The sequence below is a fragment of the Diabrotica virgifera genome, chromosome 6 (genome assembly GCF_917563875.1).
Source record: "Diabrotica virgifera virgifera chromosome 6, PGI_DIABVI_V3a".
NCBI lineage: Eukaryota > Metazoa > Arthropoda > Insecta > Coleoptera > Chrysomelidae > Diabrotica > Diabrotica virgifera.
The window spans coordinates 147,823,513-147,844,194 of record NC_065448.1 but is presented as its reverse complement, the minus strand read 5'-3'; the positions used below and the strand labels follow the sequence as shown (position 1 = coordinate 147,844,194).

Genomic DNA, 20,682 nt, shown 5'->3' with positions numbered 1-20,682 from the left:
CATCACTACTCATATGCCTATTACAAAAAGAATTGCGATTTTGCGAATTTTAAAATTGCGATTAATAAAAAGGCAGCAATATTTAGATGTGTTATTTTTTAGTAGTATTTCATATTATATAAACAAGAAATAATGCTTTACTTACCACAACAAACTCATGTCTGTTCAGCATACCATCTTTATCTTGATCAGCTAAGTCCCAAATTTTACCCAAAGTATCAAATGGTAGTTTTGATTCCATGAGAACGTTTTTTACCTGAAATCGGATAGGTAAATACATTACTTTCATTACTATATTAATTTGTAAGATACAGTTATGAACGAAGTTGTTTTATAAAATTATGATAGTAGTTAATACACGTTGATAGTATGTTAATAACTGAATTGAGTGTAAGCACTGATAATTCAATGGTAGGAAATAAATATAAATAACTATTGTGTGATATGTGGTTAAGACACGTCAAATGTAAGTCACACTGTAATGCAGCAATATTTTTGTATTAAGCAAAATGTAGTTTCTGCAAATATTAGAAGGTATGTGGTGTTTACAAGAATATAACGTATGGACATAAGTTTTGAGAAAATAACAGGTTTAATAAGCCAGATTACGAAATTTTATTAAAACTTAAATATTAGCGGTTAATATTACATCTTCTGAGAATACGAAAACTAATATACAAAACTAATAGTCCTGTCGCCAGGGGGGGTACAACGGCCTCGTTAATTCAGATGGACTTACTCAAGGTTTTTTTATGTATTTTGACCCGTAGAACACGAATTTTTTGGGTAACAGTTGATCCGGATGTCGATAAGATTGTTATAGACCAAGAACTTGAGGAATCAAATAACAGCGATTTTTGGCAAAACAAAACAATATTTTGTATTTTTTGGGCCATTTTAAGTAAAAAATATTTCTACAAGTTTTTTCGTAGAATGCACAGTTTTCGAGATAAACGCGGTTGAACTTTAAAAAAATCGAAAAACTGCAATTTTTGAACCCGAATAACTTTTGATTAAAAAATAAAATAGCAAGTCTGCTTACCGCATTTGAAAGTTTAAGTCAAATTATATCGGTTTTGATTATTTGCATTGGTAAAAATTTATTTTTTTATTGTTTAACAAAGCTATAAACACGTAGGGTTTCCCGTGCTTTTACATGCGTTTTAACGCATGTAACGTAGAAATAGTCTTGATTGCACTAGTACCTATTCTACCTACTCGTTCGATTTTAAATGAGAAATCATAGAAACATCACTCACGCACTAGTTGTTTGTAGCTTTGTTTAACAATAACACAATAAATTTTTAGCAATGCAAATAATCAAAACCGACATAATTTGACTTGAACTTTCAAAGGCGCTTAGCAGAATTGCTATTTTATTTTTTATTCAAAAGTTATTCGGGTTTAAAAATTGCAGTTTTTCGATTTTTTGAAAGTTCAACCGCGTTTATCTCGAAAACTCTGCATCCTACTAAAAAACTTGTAGAAATATTTTTTGCTTAAAATGACCCAAAAAATACAAAATATTGTTTTGTTTTGCCAAAAATCGCTGTTATTTGATTCCTCAAGTTCTTGGTCTATAACAATCTTATCGACATCCGGATCAACTGTTACCCAAAAAATTCGTTTTCTACGGGTCAAAATACATAAAAAAAACTTGGGTAAGTCCATCTGAATTAACGAGGCCGTTGTACCCCCCCTGGCGACAGGACTATAATAGCGGACCATGGTCCACAATGAAACGCAATTTGGTCAAGACTTGTTTATCTTTCTTTGAACTATATTCAGGATAGGGGTGGAAAAAACCTACCGGTTATAACCTAAAACCTGTTTTGTTACTCCGCAATAATCGGTTTTCCGGTTTTTTTTGTCTCGGTCATATCCGGTTTTTTCTTTTTAAAGTAATAACCGGTGAAAAATCGGATAAGTTATCTCTGGAAAAGAGAATAAATTCATAAAAAAAAGAAATTTTGAGGGCGCCCGCGCGCACGTTGTTGAAATTTTAAGCTGACCGAGACCGAAACCGATTCGATAACACTGATGACTGTTTTCTTCTTTCGAGTCCAATTGGCTAGTTTCAACTTCTATTCTTCCCTTCCCCATCCCACTACGCAGTACACAATCACGCCGAAGCCGTTTATGTATCGATTGTTTATCTTTGTATCGATAAATATATTCTTTCCATAGTATCGATATCGATAATACATATTGATATTGATATCGATTCGAATGGAGTATCGCAAACTAACGTGCAATGTAAATATAACATTGTAACATATTAGCATTGTTTATATAGGGAGATAGTTGGTCAGCCCAATAGGTAAATATGTTTGATTCAAATTGAGACAGTCACCAGATGCCCCCACAATTTTTGTCAGGGTCGCAACGTCACGCGCAACTAAGATACATCCAAAATGAATAGACACCAAGTTGGATACGATCTTATTCATAACACCCCAATTCGGATACATATTAAGAAAAATGAATATATATGGAAGAATAAATTTGGAACAGAAAATTTGGTACAGTTATGGCCCTGGTAAAGGAATATCGGGTTATTCCCCAGGCAAGAATAACACACCTTTATTTGATGCCAAACAGATTGCGAGCAGTCGTTGCTGCAAATGGTGGACATAACCGCTATTGAATTGTTTTGTTTTGCTGTTGATTTTGTTTTGTTTTGTTAATTTTAGTGCGATTGATATTTTTAATTAAAAAAAACCTTCAAAGCATTGTTGTTATTTACAGCTCTTACCAAAAAGAGATATTCGGATAATTCAAAAAATAAAACCTTAGTGATACCTCCAGGATAATACAAAAAAGGATTATGAAATAAAATCAGCCCTCCAATTTTTCCACAGAATTTTTTAAAGTTAGTAGAAAATACAACGCTTCCATTCATCCCCGTTTAATGCCATCTAAGCAAAAAATTTTGATTACCGGAATAAGAACAATCGACATCAATACATGTACCTACAAACTGATGCAAGAATCTTGAAAATCGGAGTACAAATAAGAAAGTTATAGATTGTCAAACTTAATCAAAAATTTTGGGTGGCGGAATTTTGTGCCGGTGAGTGTATATATAATAGCATGACATCATTAATTCAATTTCTAAATATATTAAAATACGATTAAAATATAGTTTTGAATAAATTATCGTATTGTACATGCCGTTTGAACGGACTGTTACTTCCATAATTGGAGATGGAATATTAGAAGGGTGTCCTTTTTTGTCGTTTGCGAAGAAAAGTCATATTCCACTTCGGTATAGGCTAATTCTTTAAGTGTCCAAACCATCTCATGGCTTTGTATCATTTGTATTATTTTCTATTGTTTTTTTTATATGTAATCCCTAATACAAAATTAAACAGAAACAATACAGTAATACAATAAATGATACAGTACAATGATAATACAATAAAAACAATGATGGAAATCTGATAAAGTGATATAACATTTTGATATAAAAGGATGCAAATCTGAACTTAAATCATAAAAAATTTCATGCCCGCGTACAAATCTTATAGGACCGTGCGTGTATCTGTCAAGAAATCTATATAGTCCAGAAAGCCACTGCGCATCCGCTAGGAAAAATATTCTAATTCGGATTTTTTGCACAATCTTAGTCAAAAAGGACCCCCTTTAACAAATTTGCATGTGGCCAGGACCAAAAGTTGGTCAAAAATTTTTTAAACGTTTTTTTTTGTGTTTTTCCTAAAATTATTTTTTTTTGCATGGAACAAATTTTTTTTAGGTTTTTCGGATCATTCCAAACAGAAAAGGTCTTTAGTGACTTTTCTCTAAAGTTGATAGTTTTTGACATTAAGCGATTAACAATTGAAAAATTGCGAAATCGGCCATTTTTAACCCTCAAAAACTATGTGAAAAACTGAAAATTTGAATGTTGCCAAGGTAGATAGATATTCTTTAAACATCGATTGATGAAATTCCGAAGAGTTTTTTGCAATACAATATCAAAAACCCCTTTGTTTTTTAATTTCCAATCAAGCGTGCGCGCCACTATTTTCCACCGTTGCATATGTATACAGTATGGGCAAATGAAAGGAATAAATTCGTTATTTCGTAAACCGGTGACTTTAAGGAAAAATCCCAAAACAGGTCGGTTTTTATTTTTAAGTTATGATATTGTGGCATATATAGTATACTAGTGACGTCATCCATCTGGGCGTGATGACGTAATCGATTATTTTTTTAAATGAGAATACGGGTCGTGTGCTGGCTCATTTGAAAGGTTCTTCAATTCTCTATTCAGTAATATAAACATGTACATAATTATTTATACAGGGTGTCCAAAATTTTTTTATTAAATTAAATCATTTGGCAAATTGACAAAAAAATTAAATTATTGGACACCCTGTATAAATAATTATGTAAATGTTTATATTACTGAATAGAGAATTGAAGAACATTTCAAATGAGCTAGCACACGACCCCTATTCTCATTTAAAAAAAATCATCGATTACGTCATCACGCCCAGATGGATGACGTCACTAGTATAACATATATGATATATGTCACAATATCATAACTTAAAAATAAAAATCGACTTGTTTCGGGTTTTTTCCTGAAAGTCGCCGGTTTACGAAATAACGAATTTATTCCTTTCATTTGCACCATACTGCATACATATGCAACAGTGGAAAATAGTGTCGCGCACGCTTGATTGGCAATTAAAAAACAAAGGGGTTTTTGATATTGTATTGCAAAAAACTTTTCGGGATTTCATCAATCGATGTTTAAAGAATATCTACCTACCTTGGCAACATTCAAGTTTTCAGTTTTTTATATAGTTTTTGAGTTTTAAAAATGGCCGATTTCGCAATTTTTCAATTTTTATTCGCTTATATGTCAAAAACTATCAACTTTAGAGAAAAGTCACTAAAGACCTTTTCTGTTTGAAATGATCCAAAAAACCTAAAAAAATTTTGTTCCATGCAAAAAAATAATTTTAGGAAAAAAACAAAAAAAAACGGTTAAAAAATTTTTGACCTACTTTTGGTCCTGGCAACATGCAAATTTGTTAAAAGGGGTCCTTTTTGAGTAAGATTGTGCAAAAAATCCGAATTAGAATATTCTTCCTAACGGATGCGCAGTGGCTTTCTGGACTAATAATGATATCGTATATTTGTTGTGAGTCTGTAGCCAACAGAGACTGGATATTGAATGGTGCAAGCATATTAAGTTTAATTAAATTTTTATAGAGGGAGTTTGAATGCTGTTGAAAATTAGTACAGTAGAGCGTCGATAATCCGAACCCTGGTAATCCGAACGTTCGCTAATCCGAACGCAAAAAAAATTATAAAATTAAAAAATATAAGATAACAAATAAAGATAAACACAGTAGTTCAAAAAAAGATCTCAGATTATATTCATGTAACAAATTAAACTTATTACATATACAGTAGAACCCCGATTATCCGTGCTCCTCGGGACCGGACGTTGGCACGGATAATTGAAATGCACGGATAATCCAAACATTTATTTCTCATCCACAGAGAACGACAGTTCTCACCAGTGGCGCACAACACCCCTACAAGCGACACTATATATACACGAAATTTTCGATTTTCTAAACCTGACTGAATTGAAAATTGGGCCAAATCCCATCTTAAAGTTTAGGAAAAGACTCGTACATCCATATGTTACCTCTCCATTTTGGTCCAAGGGTGTGGATTTTACGGCCCTTCCCATTTAAAGCCTGTTTTTCGTTCTCGTCCCCAAAACTCCCAAAAATTTCAAAAATTTAAGCCCGACCTTTGCGGCTTCTGATAGCACAGATCATTACCTTTCCAACGCATGTTTAATTTTGAAAATCGGTTATACCATTCAAAAGTTATCGAGCGCAGAAATATGACTCAATTTTTATTTAAAAAATGGAAAATGTTTGTGGATATGTATGTATGTATGTATGTATGTGTGTGGAAAAGTTACACCGATCTGAATTTTTTTTTCTGTGTTTCAAGAAGGTGTGAGGGCCGATTCAGAACCGGTCTAATTTTTGACTTCTGACTACCCGTAAGCCAGCTAGAGGACTAGGTAGATACAAAATAGCATATTTTTTGGGCGTATATATCTTAGGTTCAAGGAAAGACAGGAAAACCGCAAATACACCAAATCAATAGGGTTGAGTTAAGCTTTCAAGTGGCGCCTAAGCGATCAAGCTGAGACATACACACTGCTCGCCATAGCCAAAAAACTGAAAAATTAAACTTTGAAAATTTTGGTTTTTCGACAATTACTCAAAATTTCAACCTACGAATTGCACCAATAACTGAGCGTTTGTAGAAGGACTCAGGACGCGTCTAACGGTGTATACCTCATATCTGGGAAAATTCGAATTTTTAAGTTATAGGCTTCATAAGTATAATCAAATCTATTTCTTACGGGAAAAACGGTTTTTCAAGCTCAATAATTCCTGTAATACGTTCAGTTATCATACTCGATCTTGGATGCTGGTCAGATACTACTTGTCAATACGTTTCAAATTCATGTTTAGTGATCAACATCAGGTAAACCGTTCAGAAGTTATAGAGCTCCAAAAGTATAATTAGTCCAGGAACTGAAATTTTTCACTTCGCAATTTTTACAGAATGGATAGATTTGATTGAAAATTTGACAATAAGTAGTGGATAGTCCAAGGATCAAAATCTATATGATGCCGAAAGACGCTTTTACCATGGGGTTGTTGCCACCTCATCTCGAGGGTGGAAATTTTTTATTATATTTTGACCGCAAATGCTGGTAAAAATATTAATTATAAGCCAAAAATGTTCATTATACATTTTTTTGATAAAATTAATAGTTTTCGATTTATTGGTTATCGAAGCTGTTAGTTTTATATCGAAAAAATTACCAGAGAACGGCAGTTCTCGCCAGTGGCGCAGAAATACGCCCCCCTACACGCAACACTATTATATACACGAAATTTTCAATTTTCTAAATCTGACTGAATTGAAAATTGTGCCAACTCCCATCTTCAAGTTCAGAAAAAGACTCACCCATTCATATGTCAACCATCCATTTTGGTCCAAGGGTGTCGATTTTACGGCCCTTCCTATTTAGGTCTGTTTTTCGTTCTGGCCCCCAAAACTCCCAAAAACTTCAAAAATTTAAGTCCGACCTTTGCGGCTTCTAACAGTACTGATCATTACCTTTCCAACGCATGTCTAATTTTGAAAATCGGTTATACCATTCAAAAGTTATAGAGCTTAGAAATGTGACTTAATTTTTATTTAAAAAAGGGAAAATGTTTGTGGATATATATGTATGTGTGTTTGAAAGTTAAACCGATTTGATATTTTTCCTCTGTGTTTGAAGAGGGGGTCAGGGCCGATTTAGAACCGGTGTAGTTTGTGACTTTTGACCACCCATAAGCCAGCTATAGGACTTGGTAGGTACAAAACGGCATATGTTTTGGGGGTATATATATTCGGATCAAGAAGAGCCAGGAGAACCGCAAATACATCAAATTAATAGTGTTGACTTAAGCTTTCAAATGGTGTCCAAGCCGTCAGAATCAGACATACACACGGCTCAGTATAGCCGAAAAACTGAAAAACTAAACTTTGAAAATTTTGGTTTTTCGACAATTACTCAACATTTCAACCTACAAATTGCGCCAATAACTTAGCGTTTATAGAAGTACACCAGACGAATTTAACGGTGTATACCTCATATCCCGGAAAATTTGAATTTTTTAGGTGATAGGCTTCATAAGTATGATAAAATCTATTTCCTGTGGGAAAAACGGTTTCTCAAGCTCAATAATTCCTGTAGTAGCTTCAATTTTCATACTTGACCTTAGATCCATCAGATACTACTGGTCAATACGTTTCAAACTCATGTTTACTGATCAAAATCGGTTAAGCCGTTTAGAAGTTTTTAAGCTACAAAAGTATAATCCAATTTACGATTATTCCCGAAATGGTTTATGTAGTTGTAGTGGTTACGACGCTAAATTTGATCTGGCAACGGGCAATCCGACTTCATTTACCGGCCATCTCAATTTTTTTTCAATCTATTTCGAATAAAAAAAAATCTAGTGTACATTCGATGGACACTAGATCATTTGGGAGATAATGCAACAAAGGTGACCATTTATAAAGCTTGACGTGTAATAGAGGAACATTGCATTCAACTTCATACATTTAATTTATAAATAACTTTGAAAAACTCCTGATACAAGAATAAAAAACCGCTAAACGCCGTAAAAATGAGTGGCGCATAAAATATTCCAGCTACAAAAGATCTGATATGAATATTACGTGGCGCGAAAATGGATTTTCATTTGATGCAAAACAAAATTCTAGTTTTATTTTAAAAGATTTTTCCATAATATTTGCTAAATTTGAAGTAAACGCGCCACAAAAGAGTTTCAAAATTCAAACTGTATCAAAGTTACTCTTTTGTGGCGAGTTTACTTCAAATTTAGCAAATATTATGGAAAAATCTTTTAAAATAAAACTAGAATTTTGTTTTGCATCAAATGAAAATCCATTTTCGCGCCACGTAATATTCATATCAGATCTTTTGTAGCTGGAATATTTTATGCGCCACTCATTTTTACGGCGTTTAGCGGTTTTTTATTCTTGTATATAATACATAATATGTACGTATATATGTTACCGTTAAAACCCGATTTCAGTTAAAACCCGAATTTACTAGGAAAAACTAGTTTTAATTAAGCGCTTTAAACAATTCTAGTTTTAACTAGTCAAAACTAGATTTCACTGCTAAATTCAGTTAAAACTAAAAATCGCGAACGGATTTCATTTAGACTAGTTTATATCAGAAGTGTAACCAGGATGATCCTAACGGGGGGGGGGGTTCATCTACTTGAAGGTCTCTGGGGGGTATGGAATAATAATGGTATTAAGCGTATAGAGCTCAAAGTACATCCAAAAAGGGGTTTATGACCCCCAAAACCACCCCCTGGTTACGCATATGGTTTATATGCGATTCTCTTGTGATTGCATATCGATCAAATCTACCTGACAGTGACTATTCATTTCTGAATGCAATATAGGTTTGGACACAAGACCTCTCTTCGTTTTTATATTTTTACTCTTCTTCCGTTGGCAGGTTTCAGACATTGGTATAAAAGTATTGATCATATCAATAAAAAGTTATATTTGCCTATTTCCTGGCGGTTTAAGTCTTCAACCTATCCCGATTTCCATGAAAATAGCAACATGGGCTGCTTCAATTATGCCAAAAATATTTTCGACAGGTACATAATATGTGATGGAATCAATTTTAGAAGCTAACTTTTTTATTTCGCCCACTTCAACAATTCTAAATCATCTTAGTCTTCAATTTTGTAATGGTGTTTTCTTGGCAGACAGTTCCGCATCTTGTACTTCGACCATTAATTTATTATAAACATATGCTTTTGGTCACAACATTGTAGTGACTTTCTTTCTTCTCTGTCTGTTCCATTTGTAAAATCATTTCCAAAACACGTTCTTTTCACGTTCTTATATGTCTGCTCTCAATCTGATCTTCGATATTATTACTAATGGTGAATAATACACAGTGGTGTAATATAACCAATAAAAACGATGCAAAACAATTAACAGTTTGACACACTACTTTGCTACCGACCGGCCGCCTTCGTCATTAACACTACCCCGAACAAGCTGTACTTAATACATACTGACTTGTCTCTTGCAACAATTTTAACTGGTATTCGACAGTAATTCCAAAAAAGCTACTTTGAACTAGTATAAATTACTCTAAATGAAATCCGTTCGGCAGTTCTAGTTTTAACTGAATTTAGCAGTCAAATGTAGTTTTGACTAGTTAAAACTAGAATTGTCTAAAGCGCATAGTTAAAACTAGTTTTCCCTAGTAAATTCGGGTTTTAACTGAAATCGGGTTTTAACGGTAACATATACATACATATGTACCTACCATAAATTAATAACAGAAAAAATAAATCTTTCATTATGAGTCTCCTTCTCGGCGTATAGGGTTTAAGTCGAGTGATTTACGGTCACGCTACTTTGATAAAACCTCAAAAATGCAATTTGAGTAATGGAAAATCATAGCACAGATAATCCGCGGCCCGGATAATCCGCACACGGATAATCGGGGTTCTACTGTAATGTATCTATTGATCTCTCACGTATACATATTATGTACTATACGAGTAATATGTATGTATGTAGATATTTTTTAGAGTTTAAATTTTTGTTTTGTTTATGCAGAAAAATACATATTACAATATATTTGTTTATTATGCAGGTGTTTTATTCCTTGTAACTAAAACGTATGTACATATGTACTATGTTTATGAGCTTTGTATTTTGAACATATATGTTCGATAATCCGAACTACCCCTGTACCAATTAGTTAGGATTATCGCTGCTCTACTGTACATTCAAAAAAGGTATGATCAAGATCACCCTGTTTTCCGCAATGTTTGCAATTATCGTCTTCAATAACATTTATTTTATACAAATGAGTTGGATAGCAAGCATGCCCAAAACGTAGTCGATTTATAGTTGTTATATATTTACGTGGAGCTTTAATGCCCGGTTGCACCAACAGATCTTAAGCTTAAGTCGAGAATATCATAAGAATTAATATAATATATTTATAATATATTACAATAAGAATACCATAATATAATAATAGATATAATTGATAATAAGGTAAGAAGCTAAAATTATGGTGCAACGTAAGTGATACTCAAGGAGGCCCTATCTATAAGTAGAGCTTAGCTAAGCTGGAGCTTAAGATCTGTTGGTGCAACCAGGCATAAAACTCTTAAACCAAGTACTTTGTGGAATCATTGGCTGTAAAGTGGTGTATCTTGTGGGGCTTGTTAAGCAGTAAAGATTCCATTGTTAATTCCCTCACAGTTTATACTTTCTTTGCAATTTTTTAGTAATAATACAATAATTAAACCTTTGAACAAGTATTTAATTTCATATAATAGCAGATGCAAGTGCTTTAACTGATTTTAAAACCTAGAGTTAAATTGTTCTTACTAAATAGGCAATTATTGGAAAACTTTTGAAATGTGTGAAATAATTATTGATTAGACATCTAGAATCAGAAATAGCTATATATACCTTGTTGCCAGGAATTAACCCATTTGCTGGCTGCAACGAATCAAAGAGTTTATCATATTTTTCTCGTTCAGAAGGTTTTATAGTCCAATCCACTGCGGCATGCGGAAGAGTTGTGATCAATGGGCTCTTTGGAGGTGGAGGTTTTGTTGGTTTGGGTAGTGGAACATCTCCCTAAAATAAATCAAAACACAAATTCTTAAATTAAACAAGTTAAGAAAATTATAATTAAAAGAAAATTAAAAATATTATACACATTTCTATTTAAGGGCGGGGGGTATATAGTCTGAAATTTTCAATTTTTTTTATTATTTTAAATTTTAAATTATTTTAAATGTTTAATTTTAAATGAATCCGACACCTGAAAGGTATAGAGGAGAAACAAATTTTAAATGAAAGTGGGTAACTTCAAAAATACTCTCTGAAAATTTCAGATTGATCGGAATAAAATTACCAGAGATACAGCATGTTGAGTATTTCTACCTTCCACTAGCTTTGCCGCTGTTTCGCGCCAGCACGCTTGAGCGTAGTGAGAAACGTTCAAAATCTGGGACAGCTTGGAATTAGTGCACCCTATGTAACCCACAGCTTAATCTTATGTTTGTGCGTCACAGTGTTGCCATATTGTTTTCTTTATTTCTTTCAATAATTTCAATCAATGTTAAATGTACCTACAAGAATAATAGAATAATTTTATAAGAACGTTTACTTCTCCGTCATTATACCAGGTAGAATGACAAATGAGGTGTCAAATGAAAGCTTATAATCCAAGGATGGTACTAACGGTGAGAAATTAGACATAGGTTGTCTGTCCGTCTGACTGCGAATATAACTCCTTCGTCACTATACCAGGTAGAATGAAAAATGTGGATCAAATGAAAGCTTATAATCCAAGGATGGTACTAAATGGGAGAAATTTGACATAGGCTGTCTGTCCGTCTGATCGCGAATATAACTCCTCCGTCATTATATCAAATGAAAGCTTATAATCCAAATGGTACTAAAGGTGAGAAATTTGACCTAGGCTGTCTGTCCGTCTTTCCGTCCGACTGCTAATTTAACTCTTCCGTCATTATACCAGGTAGAATGGACAGACAGCCTAGGTCAAATTTCTCACCTTTAGTACCAACCTTGGTTTATAAGCTTTCATTTCACACCTGATTTGTTATTCTACCTGGTATAGTGACGAAGGAATTATATTCGCGATCGGACGGACAGACGAACAGACAGCCTAGGTTAAATTTCTCATCTTTAGTACCATCCTTGGATTATAAGCTTTCATTTGACACCTCATTTGTCATTTTACCTGGTATAATGACGGAGGAGTTGAGTTTACAAACAGACAGACAAGACGGACGGACGGACAGACGGACGGACGGACGTGGATAATTCAACGTTTTCACATTTTTTCAAAATTGGTGAAAACAACAACATAATAAACTTTACTTAATTGGTGTTTCAAAACTACTTATTTTTTACACATTACACAATATTACAAGGTTTCTAGCAAGTTAAACTTCACAATGATTTAAAATAATCAAGTAAACACCTATATATACATAACATATTAGAACATACCTAAAATACACAGATGATACATTTCACACACAAATATAATATCACAAAAAATTGTAATGTATGAAAAAAATAGAGGATACGGCAACGGTGTTACATGTCATGCTCGGATCCAATGCCAAAATCTACACAGACATTAGGGTGCACTAATATCCAAGCTGTCCAAAATCTGTTCCCCTTCTCATTTGTAGATTACTCCGCGATTCCGGTGTGCATTAGTTTACGATTTGATAGACAAACAACAAGACGAAGTTGTCAAAACTTTAAAACGCTTTTTTGTCAAAACTGCTTGAGCAATCCACTTGAAATTTTGCATAGATTTTCCTGAGACATTTCTTGAGGTAACGATGTCGAAATATATTTGTTTTTATGCTTATTTTTTGTTAACAATAATAAATATGTTAATTTTCATGCTTTTGTTACAAAGAATTTCGTTTTTTTTTGACTTCCGAGTGATAACAGGGATTAAAAAACTAATAAAAATAAAAAACCTCGACAGCGTTACCTAGAGAAACGCTTAAGCGAAAAATTTTTTTTTTGAATTTTTATTTCACATGATCCACTGACGAGTTCTGAAGTCCACCGCAAAATTTATTTTTTTGAGGTGTAAAAATTTGTCACCGTTGACTTATTTTTCAATATTTTTCCTTGAAAATTTTTTTGAATATTCTTTGAATTACACTTAATAAGCATATTTACTTTAAAAATAAAATAATAATTGTACCATACTTTCAAAAAAAAATCACAAAAATGAGCTTGAAATGTTGATTCCAAACAATACCCCCTTCTTTAAATCAGGCTACACTAAGCATCAAAATTAATGCACCACCTTAAAAATGGGATATTTTTGATGTCTTGTATTTCCTAAACCTGTTGTCCGATTTTAGTGATTTTTCTAATATGTTACAGCTTTATTCTTCAAGAATATCGATGTAATAATATTGTTGCTAAATAGATAAGTGTCATTGTATACCGGGTGTAACAATGATAGTGTGTTTTTCCTCAAAGTTTGGAACACCCAATGGAATATTCTGGCGTACATAAAATATTGAAATTAAAACTCAACTGTAGCCTTAGGCTTTCTTAATTTAATGCTTTTTGATTTATTCGCTTATGTTGGATAATAAAAAAGTTAGGTACTTTAACAACTAGCAACGTTCTTCATCAATGCAGGGTGTTTCTAAATAAGTGCGACAAAGTTTAAGGGGTATTTCTGCATGAAAAAATAATGACCATTTGCTTTATAAACATATGTCCGCAAATGCTTCGTTTCCGAGATAACGGGTAATATGACCCTTATGTACGCCAATGGTGAATATAAAATTCTTAATTGTATGTCAAAAAATGCGCAATAACTACCTCTTAAAACCTACCAAATTTCATTTGCATATCTCAACCGGTTTTAGAGCAATAAATAAATCGTCAGTTTGTAAGAAAAAATTCAACATGCCCTATCTCCGAAACGAAGCATTTGCTGACATATGTTTATAAAGCAAATGGTCATTATTTTTTCATGCAGAATTACCCTTTAAACTTTGTTGCACTTATTTAGAAACACCCTGTATTGATGAATAACATGTCTAGTTGCTAAAGTACCTAACTTTTTTATTATCCCACATAAGCGAATGAATCGAAAAGCAAAATGTTAACAAAGCCTAAGGCTACAGTTGAGTTTTAATTTCAATATTTTATATACGCTAGAATATTCCACAGGGTGTTCCAAACTTTGAGGAAAAAACACTCTATCATTGTTACACCCGGTATACAATGATACTTACCTGTTTAGCAATAATATTATTACATCGATATTCTTGAAGAATAAAGCTATAACATACTAAAAAATCACTCAAATCGGACAACAGGTTTAGGAAATACGAGACATCAAAAATGTCCCATTTTAAGGTGGTGCGTTAATTTTGATGCTTAGTGTATATAGAGTATATCTAGAAAGTATACGGAAATGAAAAATATTGATAGATAATTAGGCATAATTATTTGAGGAATATACAAAATAATCTATATTTGTGACAAAATATGTATGTAAATGTATGTAAATATATATGTTGATAGATAATTAGGCATAATTATTTGAGGAATATCTATCTATATTTGTGACAAAATATGTACCTACTTGCTAATACAAAAAGCTATTTAATAAAATATTTCGTAACAAGTTGGAAGCATTGCATGTTCTAAATCATTTATGGCTTGAGTAAAAAGACGCTATCAACATGAAATGATTTACTCCAGGGAAATAGTCCAAATTTATCCGTATTCACGACATCACAATCGCAAACATACAGTTTGATACAAAAGTATGAAATAAATTCAGTATTTCAGAAAAAGACTTTTAAAAAATCCTAAAACACGCCTATTTTAATTTTTGATTGACCATTAATTTCTATACATGTGTTGGATATTACGTTATTGGCCATTATTGGTTATTATGGATGGCCATTCAAAAATTAAAATTGACGTGTTTTAAGATTTTTTTAAAAGTAGTATGTTCTGAAACAATGAACTTTTGCATCATACTGCATATGTTTTCTGTAGAAATTTCGGCATGGCTATTTAATTACATATTACTAATGGGTGATCGTAAATTGGGTCCCGGCAGGTAGCAGATTAAATTAAAAACTTTCTACCCTTTTGTCAATGAGCAAATTCGGTCCCAACCATCTTAATTGCTAAGGGTTTTACAATACTTGACTGATTAATCGATGTTTGGGAGCCAAAGGTTTGGGGCCAAAGTTTGGGACCCAATTTACTCGTTATATTGGGCGTAATCTTTGATAACAGCGAAACTGCGATAACAGCGAAACTACAGGGTGACATTCCATGGTGCTTAATATATGCTGATGAGGTCGTGTTAGTAGGAAATAGTGAAAGAGACTTAGAACAAAAACTGGAACAGTGGAGACAAGCTCTGGAGGAAAAAGGTTTAAAACTTAGTAGGACAAAGACAGAGTATTTGCAATGTTCATTTAAAGATGGAGTTACTACAAATAACATGGTATCTTTGGATGGTGAACTGATTGTAAAAAGCAATAGTTTTAAGTACCTGGGATCGGTATTACAGAGTAATGGAGAAATAGATGGAGATACATGCAGTAGAATTAGGGCTGGATGGATGAAGTGGAAGGAAGCGAGTGGTGTGCTGTGTGATAGGAAAATTCCAATGAAGTTGGGAAAATTCTATAAAAAACAGCCATAAGACCGGCTATGATGTACGGAACTGAATGTTGGGCAGTGAAAAAGAAAGAGGAACAACGAATGCATGTGGCGGAAATGAGAATGCTTAGATGGATGAGTGGAGTGACAAAAAAGGATAAAATTAAAAATGAGTATATTAGGGGAAGTCTAGGTGTGGCACCAATTGATGCCAAAATAAGAGAGCATAGGTTGAGATGGTTTGGTCATGTTCAACGTCGAGACGCTAATTACCCAATACGAAGAATTGCTGAAGTGCAGATTCCTGGAAGGAGTAGGAGAGGAAGACCAAAGAAGACGTGGGGGGAGACGATTAGGCAGGACATGTTGGTAAAGGGGATTAATATTGATATGAGTATGGAGAAATGCAATTAAGGAAGCCGACCCCGCATAGGGATAAGGTAAAGAGAATGATGATGATTGGGCGTAATCTTTCTTGGGACCGAATATACGTATTCCCTTACTAATTTAGTGCGAATATTTAAATTTTTTCTTCATGTGCAGCATATCCTCCCAGAGATACATACTACTTCTTCTTAAAGTGCCGTCTCCTCAATGGATTTTGGCTACTAGAATTGCAAACTCTTGTCTGTATTCAGATTTTCAAAATTTAGCTTTGTCCATTGTCGGGTATTTCTTAGCTACGATAGTCTTTTCCTTCCTAGACCTCTCTTTCCTTCGATCTTTCCTTTCACTATTAGTTGAGCATATTGGTACAGTGGAACCTCGATAACTCTGATTAATCGGGACCGCGGCCGATACGGGTTATCGAAAATCCGGGTTAGCCGAAGAATATGGTAAAAATTAATAAAATACGGTATACTTACAGATAAACTCCGTTATAACTGAAATAACATAAAATATATACAGAGTGGACCAAACAAAAGAGCCCACCTCGATATTTGGCAGTATTTATTAGATTTTAAGGAAATAAAAAAACAGGTCAATTTTTGATCTAAGGGGGACACATTTTTATGGTACATATATCTGTCAATTATCAACCCCCTCCCTTCCACTTCCCCCACCCCTTATTTTTAAATAGGGAATAGGGATCGTGTGCTAGCTCATTTGAAAGGTTATTCAATTCTCTATTCAGTAATATTAACATTGACATAATCATTTACACAGGGTGTCCAAGAAAAATTATTTTGAATTAAATTAATTGACAAAAAAAGAAGAATGTATGTAATTTATTTAACTCAGAATACATTCTACTGCGGACAGAAAACAGAAAAAAAATTTTATTTGATAAATATTCACAAGGAAAAAGTTTTCCTGTGGTTGGCTGTATACCATGTAATAAAAAAAAAACAGTAAAATCATGTATAAAAGGTATTCGCGGTGTGCAAGTACTTGGAAGGGAAACGAGAAACGACCGTGCGCGAGTCGCGGAAAAATATTGCAACTATCTTAAATAATTCATATTGTCAATTGAAATTGTCAAATTGACGTATATTTCATACCTTCTGTCATTGAAGCAGAAAAATTATATATTGCTCCACAATATCGATATGATATGCAATTATTATATAAAGGTAAATTTAATTAATTGTATTTTGCTTGCAGTACTGCATTTTAATAACTAATTTTATTTACTACATACAATTTTTTACGTTTGCATAACATAACCTGCATCTTATTTTTTCTTATTATTATTTTTTTGGACTATGGCCTTGACAATTATCCAGTAACCAGGACTAATATAATTGGCCAATATAATTAAAAGTGCGAATAAAAGTACAGAGCGTAGAAATAGGGGTCGCTTTGCCGAACTTGCACGGTCCCAATATTGTAAATAAACATTGTTTGTTGCTGAAATTCAATATTCAACCTACCAAGAGGCAGTTGGGTGGCAGCTTGAACATTGAAATTAAGCGAAAAGCAATTTCTATTTATCAAAAAACATTTTTTTCTATTTTGTGACAGCAGTAGAATGTATTTTTAATTAAATAAATTACATACATTCTTCTTTTTGTGTCAATTTAATTAAAATATTTTTTTCTTGGACACCTTATATAAATAATTATGTTAATGTTGATATTACTGAATAGAGAATTGAATAACCTTTCAAATGAGCTAGCACACGACCCCTATTCCCTATTTAAAAATAAGGGGTGGGGGAAGTGGAAGGGAAGAGGTTGACAAATGACAGATGTATGTACCGTAAAAATGTGTCCCCCTTAGATCAAAAATTGACCTGTTTTTTTATTTCCTTAAAATCTAACAAATTCTGCCAAAAATCGAGGTGGACTCTTTGTTTGGCCCACTCTGTATATGCACAGTACCTGACATCTAAATTACTAAAAACACGCAAAGGCAAACCTAAGCAAACGGAAGCGAACAATACAAGACTCTGTACTAGACACAATACAGTCACAATCGGAACGATGTTATGTTATTTAAGAACAGTGAAAACTAAGACCATTGTTTAAAAAATAATTTTTTAAACAGTCTTTTAGTCTTTTTCAAACAATGCTAAGACAGTTTGAAATAAATAAAGGAATACTACAGGTGCCTGTTGTTTCCGATAATCCGAGACAATGAACGTGGCTCTGCCGCCGTGTGCCATGAGTCATTTTTATTATCGTATAGTTCAAATTACACAAATACACATTATCTCTCAAATATTATATACATACATTTTTATTGTTAAAATGTTTGACTGATGAAAATCGGTCCGGGTTATCGTGGGCCGACTTATCGGGGTTACACTGTACTTATTATGACTCAGTATGTGGCCTAGATTTGATGTTTTTCTAACTTTTGGTGTGTTGAAGTTCCCGTTCTTTGCCTATTCGATGCAGATATCGTATCCGATGTCGATGAAATTTTGAGGATTCTCCGGTAAATCCACATTTCAAAGACCCCAAATTTATTTACGGTTGATGTTTTAAGGGTCCACGTTTCAGGTACATAGACAAGAGTCGACCAGACGTAGACGAATCACATCAGTGTTTTGATTTTTTCGAACGATTTTCTGGCCTGTTCTATGTTCGATCTTACTTCTAGATCAGGATTTAGGCTGCGATCGATCCAACAGTGAACAGTGATCCAAGTGAACAGAAAGCCATCTGACAACTGCTCGTATCAGAAAAACTCAAGATGCCGATGTTAGATGTGTCAATGTGTCCGAAAGCGTTTTTAAATTAGTAACTTATTAGTAATGTGAACTAGTATAGCTAAATAACTAAATGATAAGCTTCACCTATAAGCTGATAACTGATATCAATTGCACACAGGTTTATCATAAAACCACGACGCAATCATAAAAATACACGATAATGATAAAAACTGCTATGTGGCAAAAAATAAACAGGAATTGACATTATCCAATACACAATTAAACAAAAAACGATAATTTCATACAAAAGACTACAAAAACGATGAAATAGTTCTATATAATAACACCGGTTTAAAGCGTCCTGAGCCTTCAAGCGTCCAATCTCCTGGTCGCAGATCTCTCTCAGACATTGCTTTCTGGTTTCCACTTATCCAGGTAGTTTTCGTTCTGCCCCTTTTCCTTCTTTCCAGGGGTTGCCATTAGGGATTGCAATCCAACAGCATTTTCAATCCAGCTGGATTTTTGAAAGATTGGCCTAAATCCAACTGGATCCAGCAAAATGTGGAATCAAAATAAATACACGATTTTAATGTTTTTTGTCTGTATTCTAAATTTCTCAACAACAGGAACAAGAATTATTTAGTTTTTTGGAAATGAGACATACTAAAAAGTGAGACTTAAAAAACATATTTTATCTATCGTCATCTATCGTCTAACCTACTTCGCACAGAACTACACATATAGTCCTGTCGCCAGGGGGGGTACAACGGCCTCCTGTATTCAGATGGACTTACCCAAGTTTTTTTTATGTATTTTGACCTGTAGAACACGAATTTTTTGGGTAACAGTTGATCCGGATGTCGATAAGATTGTTATAAACCAAGAAGTTGAGGAATCACATAACAGCTATTTCTCGCAAAACAAAACATTTTTTTGTATTTTTTGGGCCATTCTAACCAAAAAATGTTCCTACAAATTTTTTCGTAAGATGCATAGTTTTCGAGATAAACGCGGTTGAACTTTCAAAAAATCGAAAAATTGCAATTTTTGAACCCGAATAACTTTTGATTAAAAAATAAAATAGCAATTCTTTATACCGCATTTGAAAGTTCAAGTCAAATTATACCGGTTTTAATTATTTGTATTGCTAAGAAATTATTATTTTATTGTCCAACAAAGCTATAAACACCTAGTGCTTGATTGATGTTTTCAATGATTTCTCATTTAAAATCGAACGAGTAGATAGAGAACGTAAAAGTGCAAGCGGGGCTATTTCTACGTAGCATTCATTAAAACGCATGTATTAAGCACGGGAAACACTATGTGTTTATAGCTTTTTTTAACAATCAAAAAATAAATTTTTAGCAATGCAAATATTCAAAACAGATATAATTTGACTCAAACTTTTAAAGGCGGTAAGCAGAATTGCTATTTTATTTTTTATTCAAAGGTTATTTGGGTTTAAAAATTGCAATTTTTTGATTTTTTGAAAGTTCAACCGCGTTTATCTCGAAAACTATGCATCTTACGAAAAAATTTGTAGGAACATTTTTTTGTTAGAATGGCCCAAAAAATACAAAACAATGTTTTGTTTTGCGAGAAATAGCTGTTATGTAATTCCTCAAGTTCTTTGTTTATAACAATCTTATCGACATCCGGATCAACTGTTACCCAAAAAATTCGTGTTCTACGGGCCAAAATACATAAAAAAAACTTGGGTAAGTCCATCTGAATTA

General features: G+C 33.3%; 1 protein-coding gene across 7 annotated transcripts in view; it reads right to left on the bottom strand.

Moving 5' to 3' along the window:
• The window catches only part of LOC114339223 (epidermal growth factor receptor substrate 15-like 1), a 190,712-nt gene that overhangs the window by 105,762 nt on the left and 64,268 nt on the right, over window positions 1-20,682 (bottom strand). For all 7 annotated transcript variants that reach the window (XM_050654104.1, XM_050654107.1, XM_050654105.1 and 4 more), the window contains exons 4-5: window positions 11,104-11,274; window positions 146-256 (exon numbers count right to left, since the gene is read on the bottom strand). In XM_050654104.1, coding sequence (XP_050510061.1) covers window positions 146-256; window positions 11,104-11,274 — 282 coding nt within the window. The remainder of the gene's footprint in view (window positions 1-145; window positions 257-11,103; window positions 11,275-20,682) is intronic.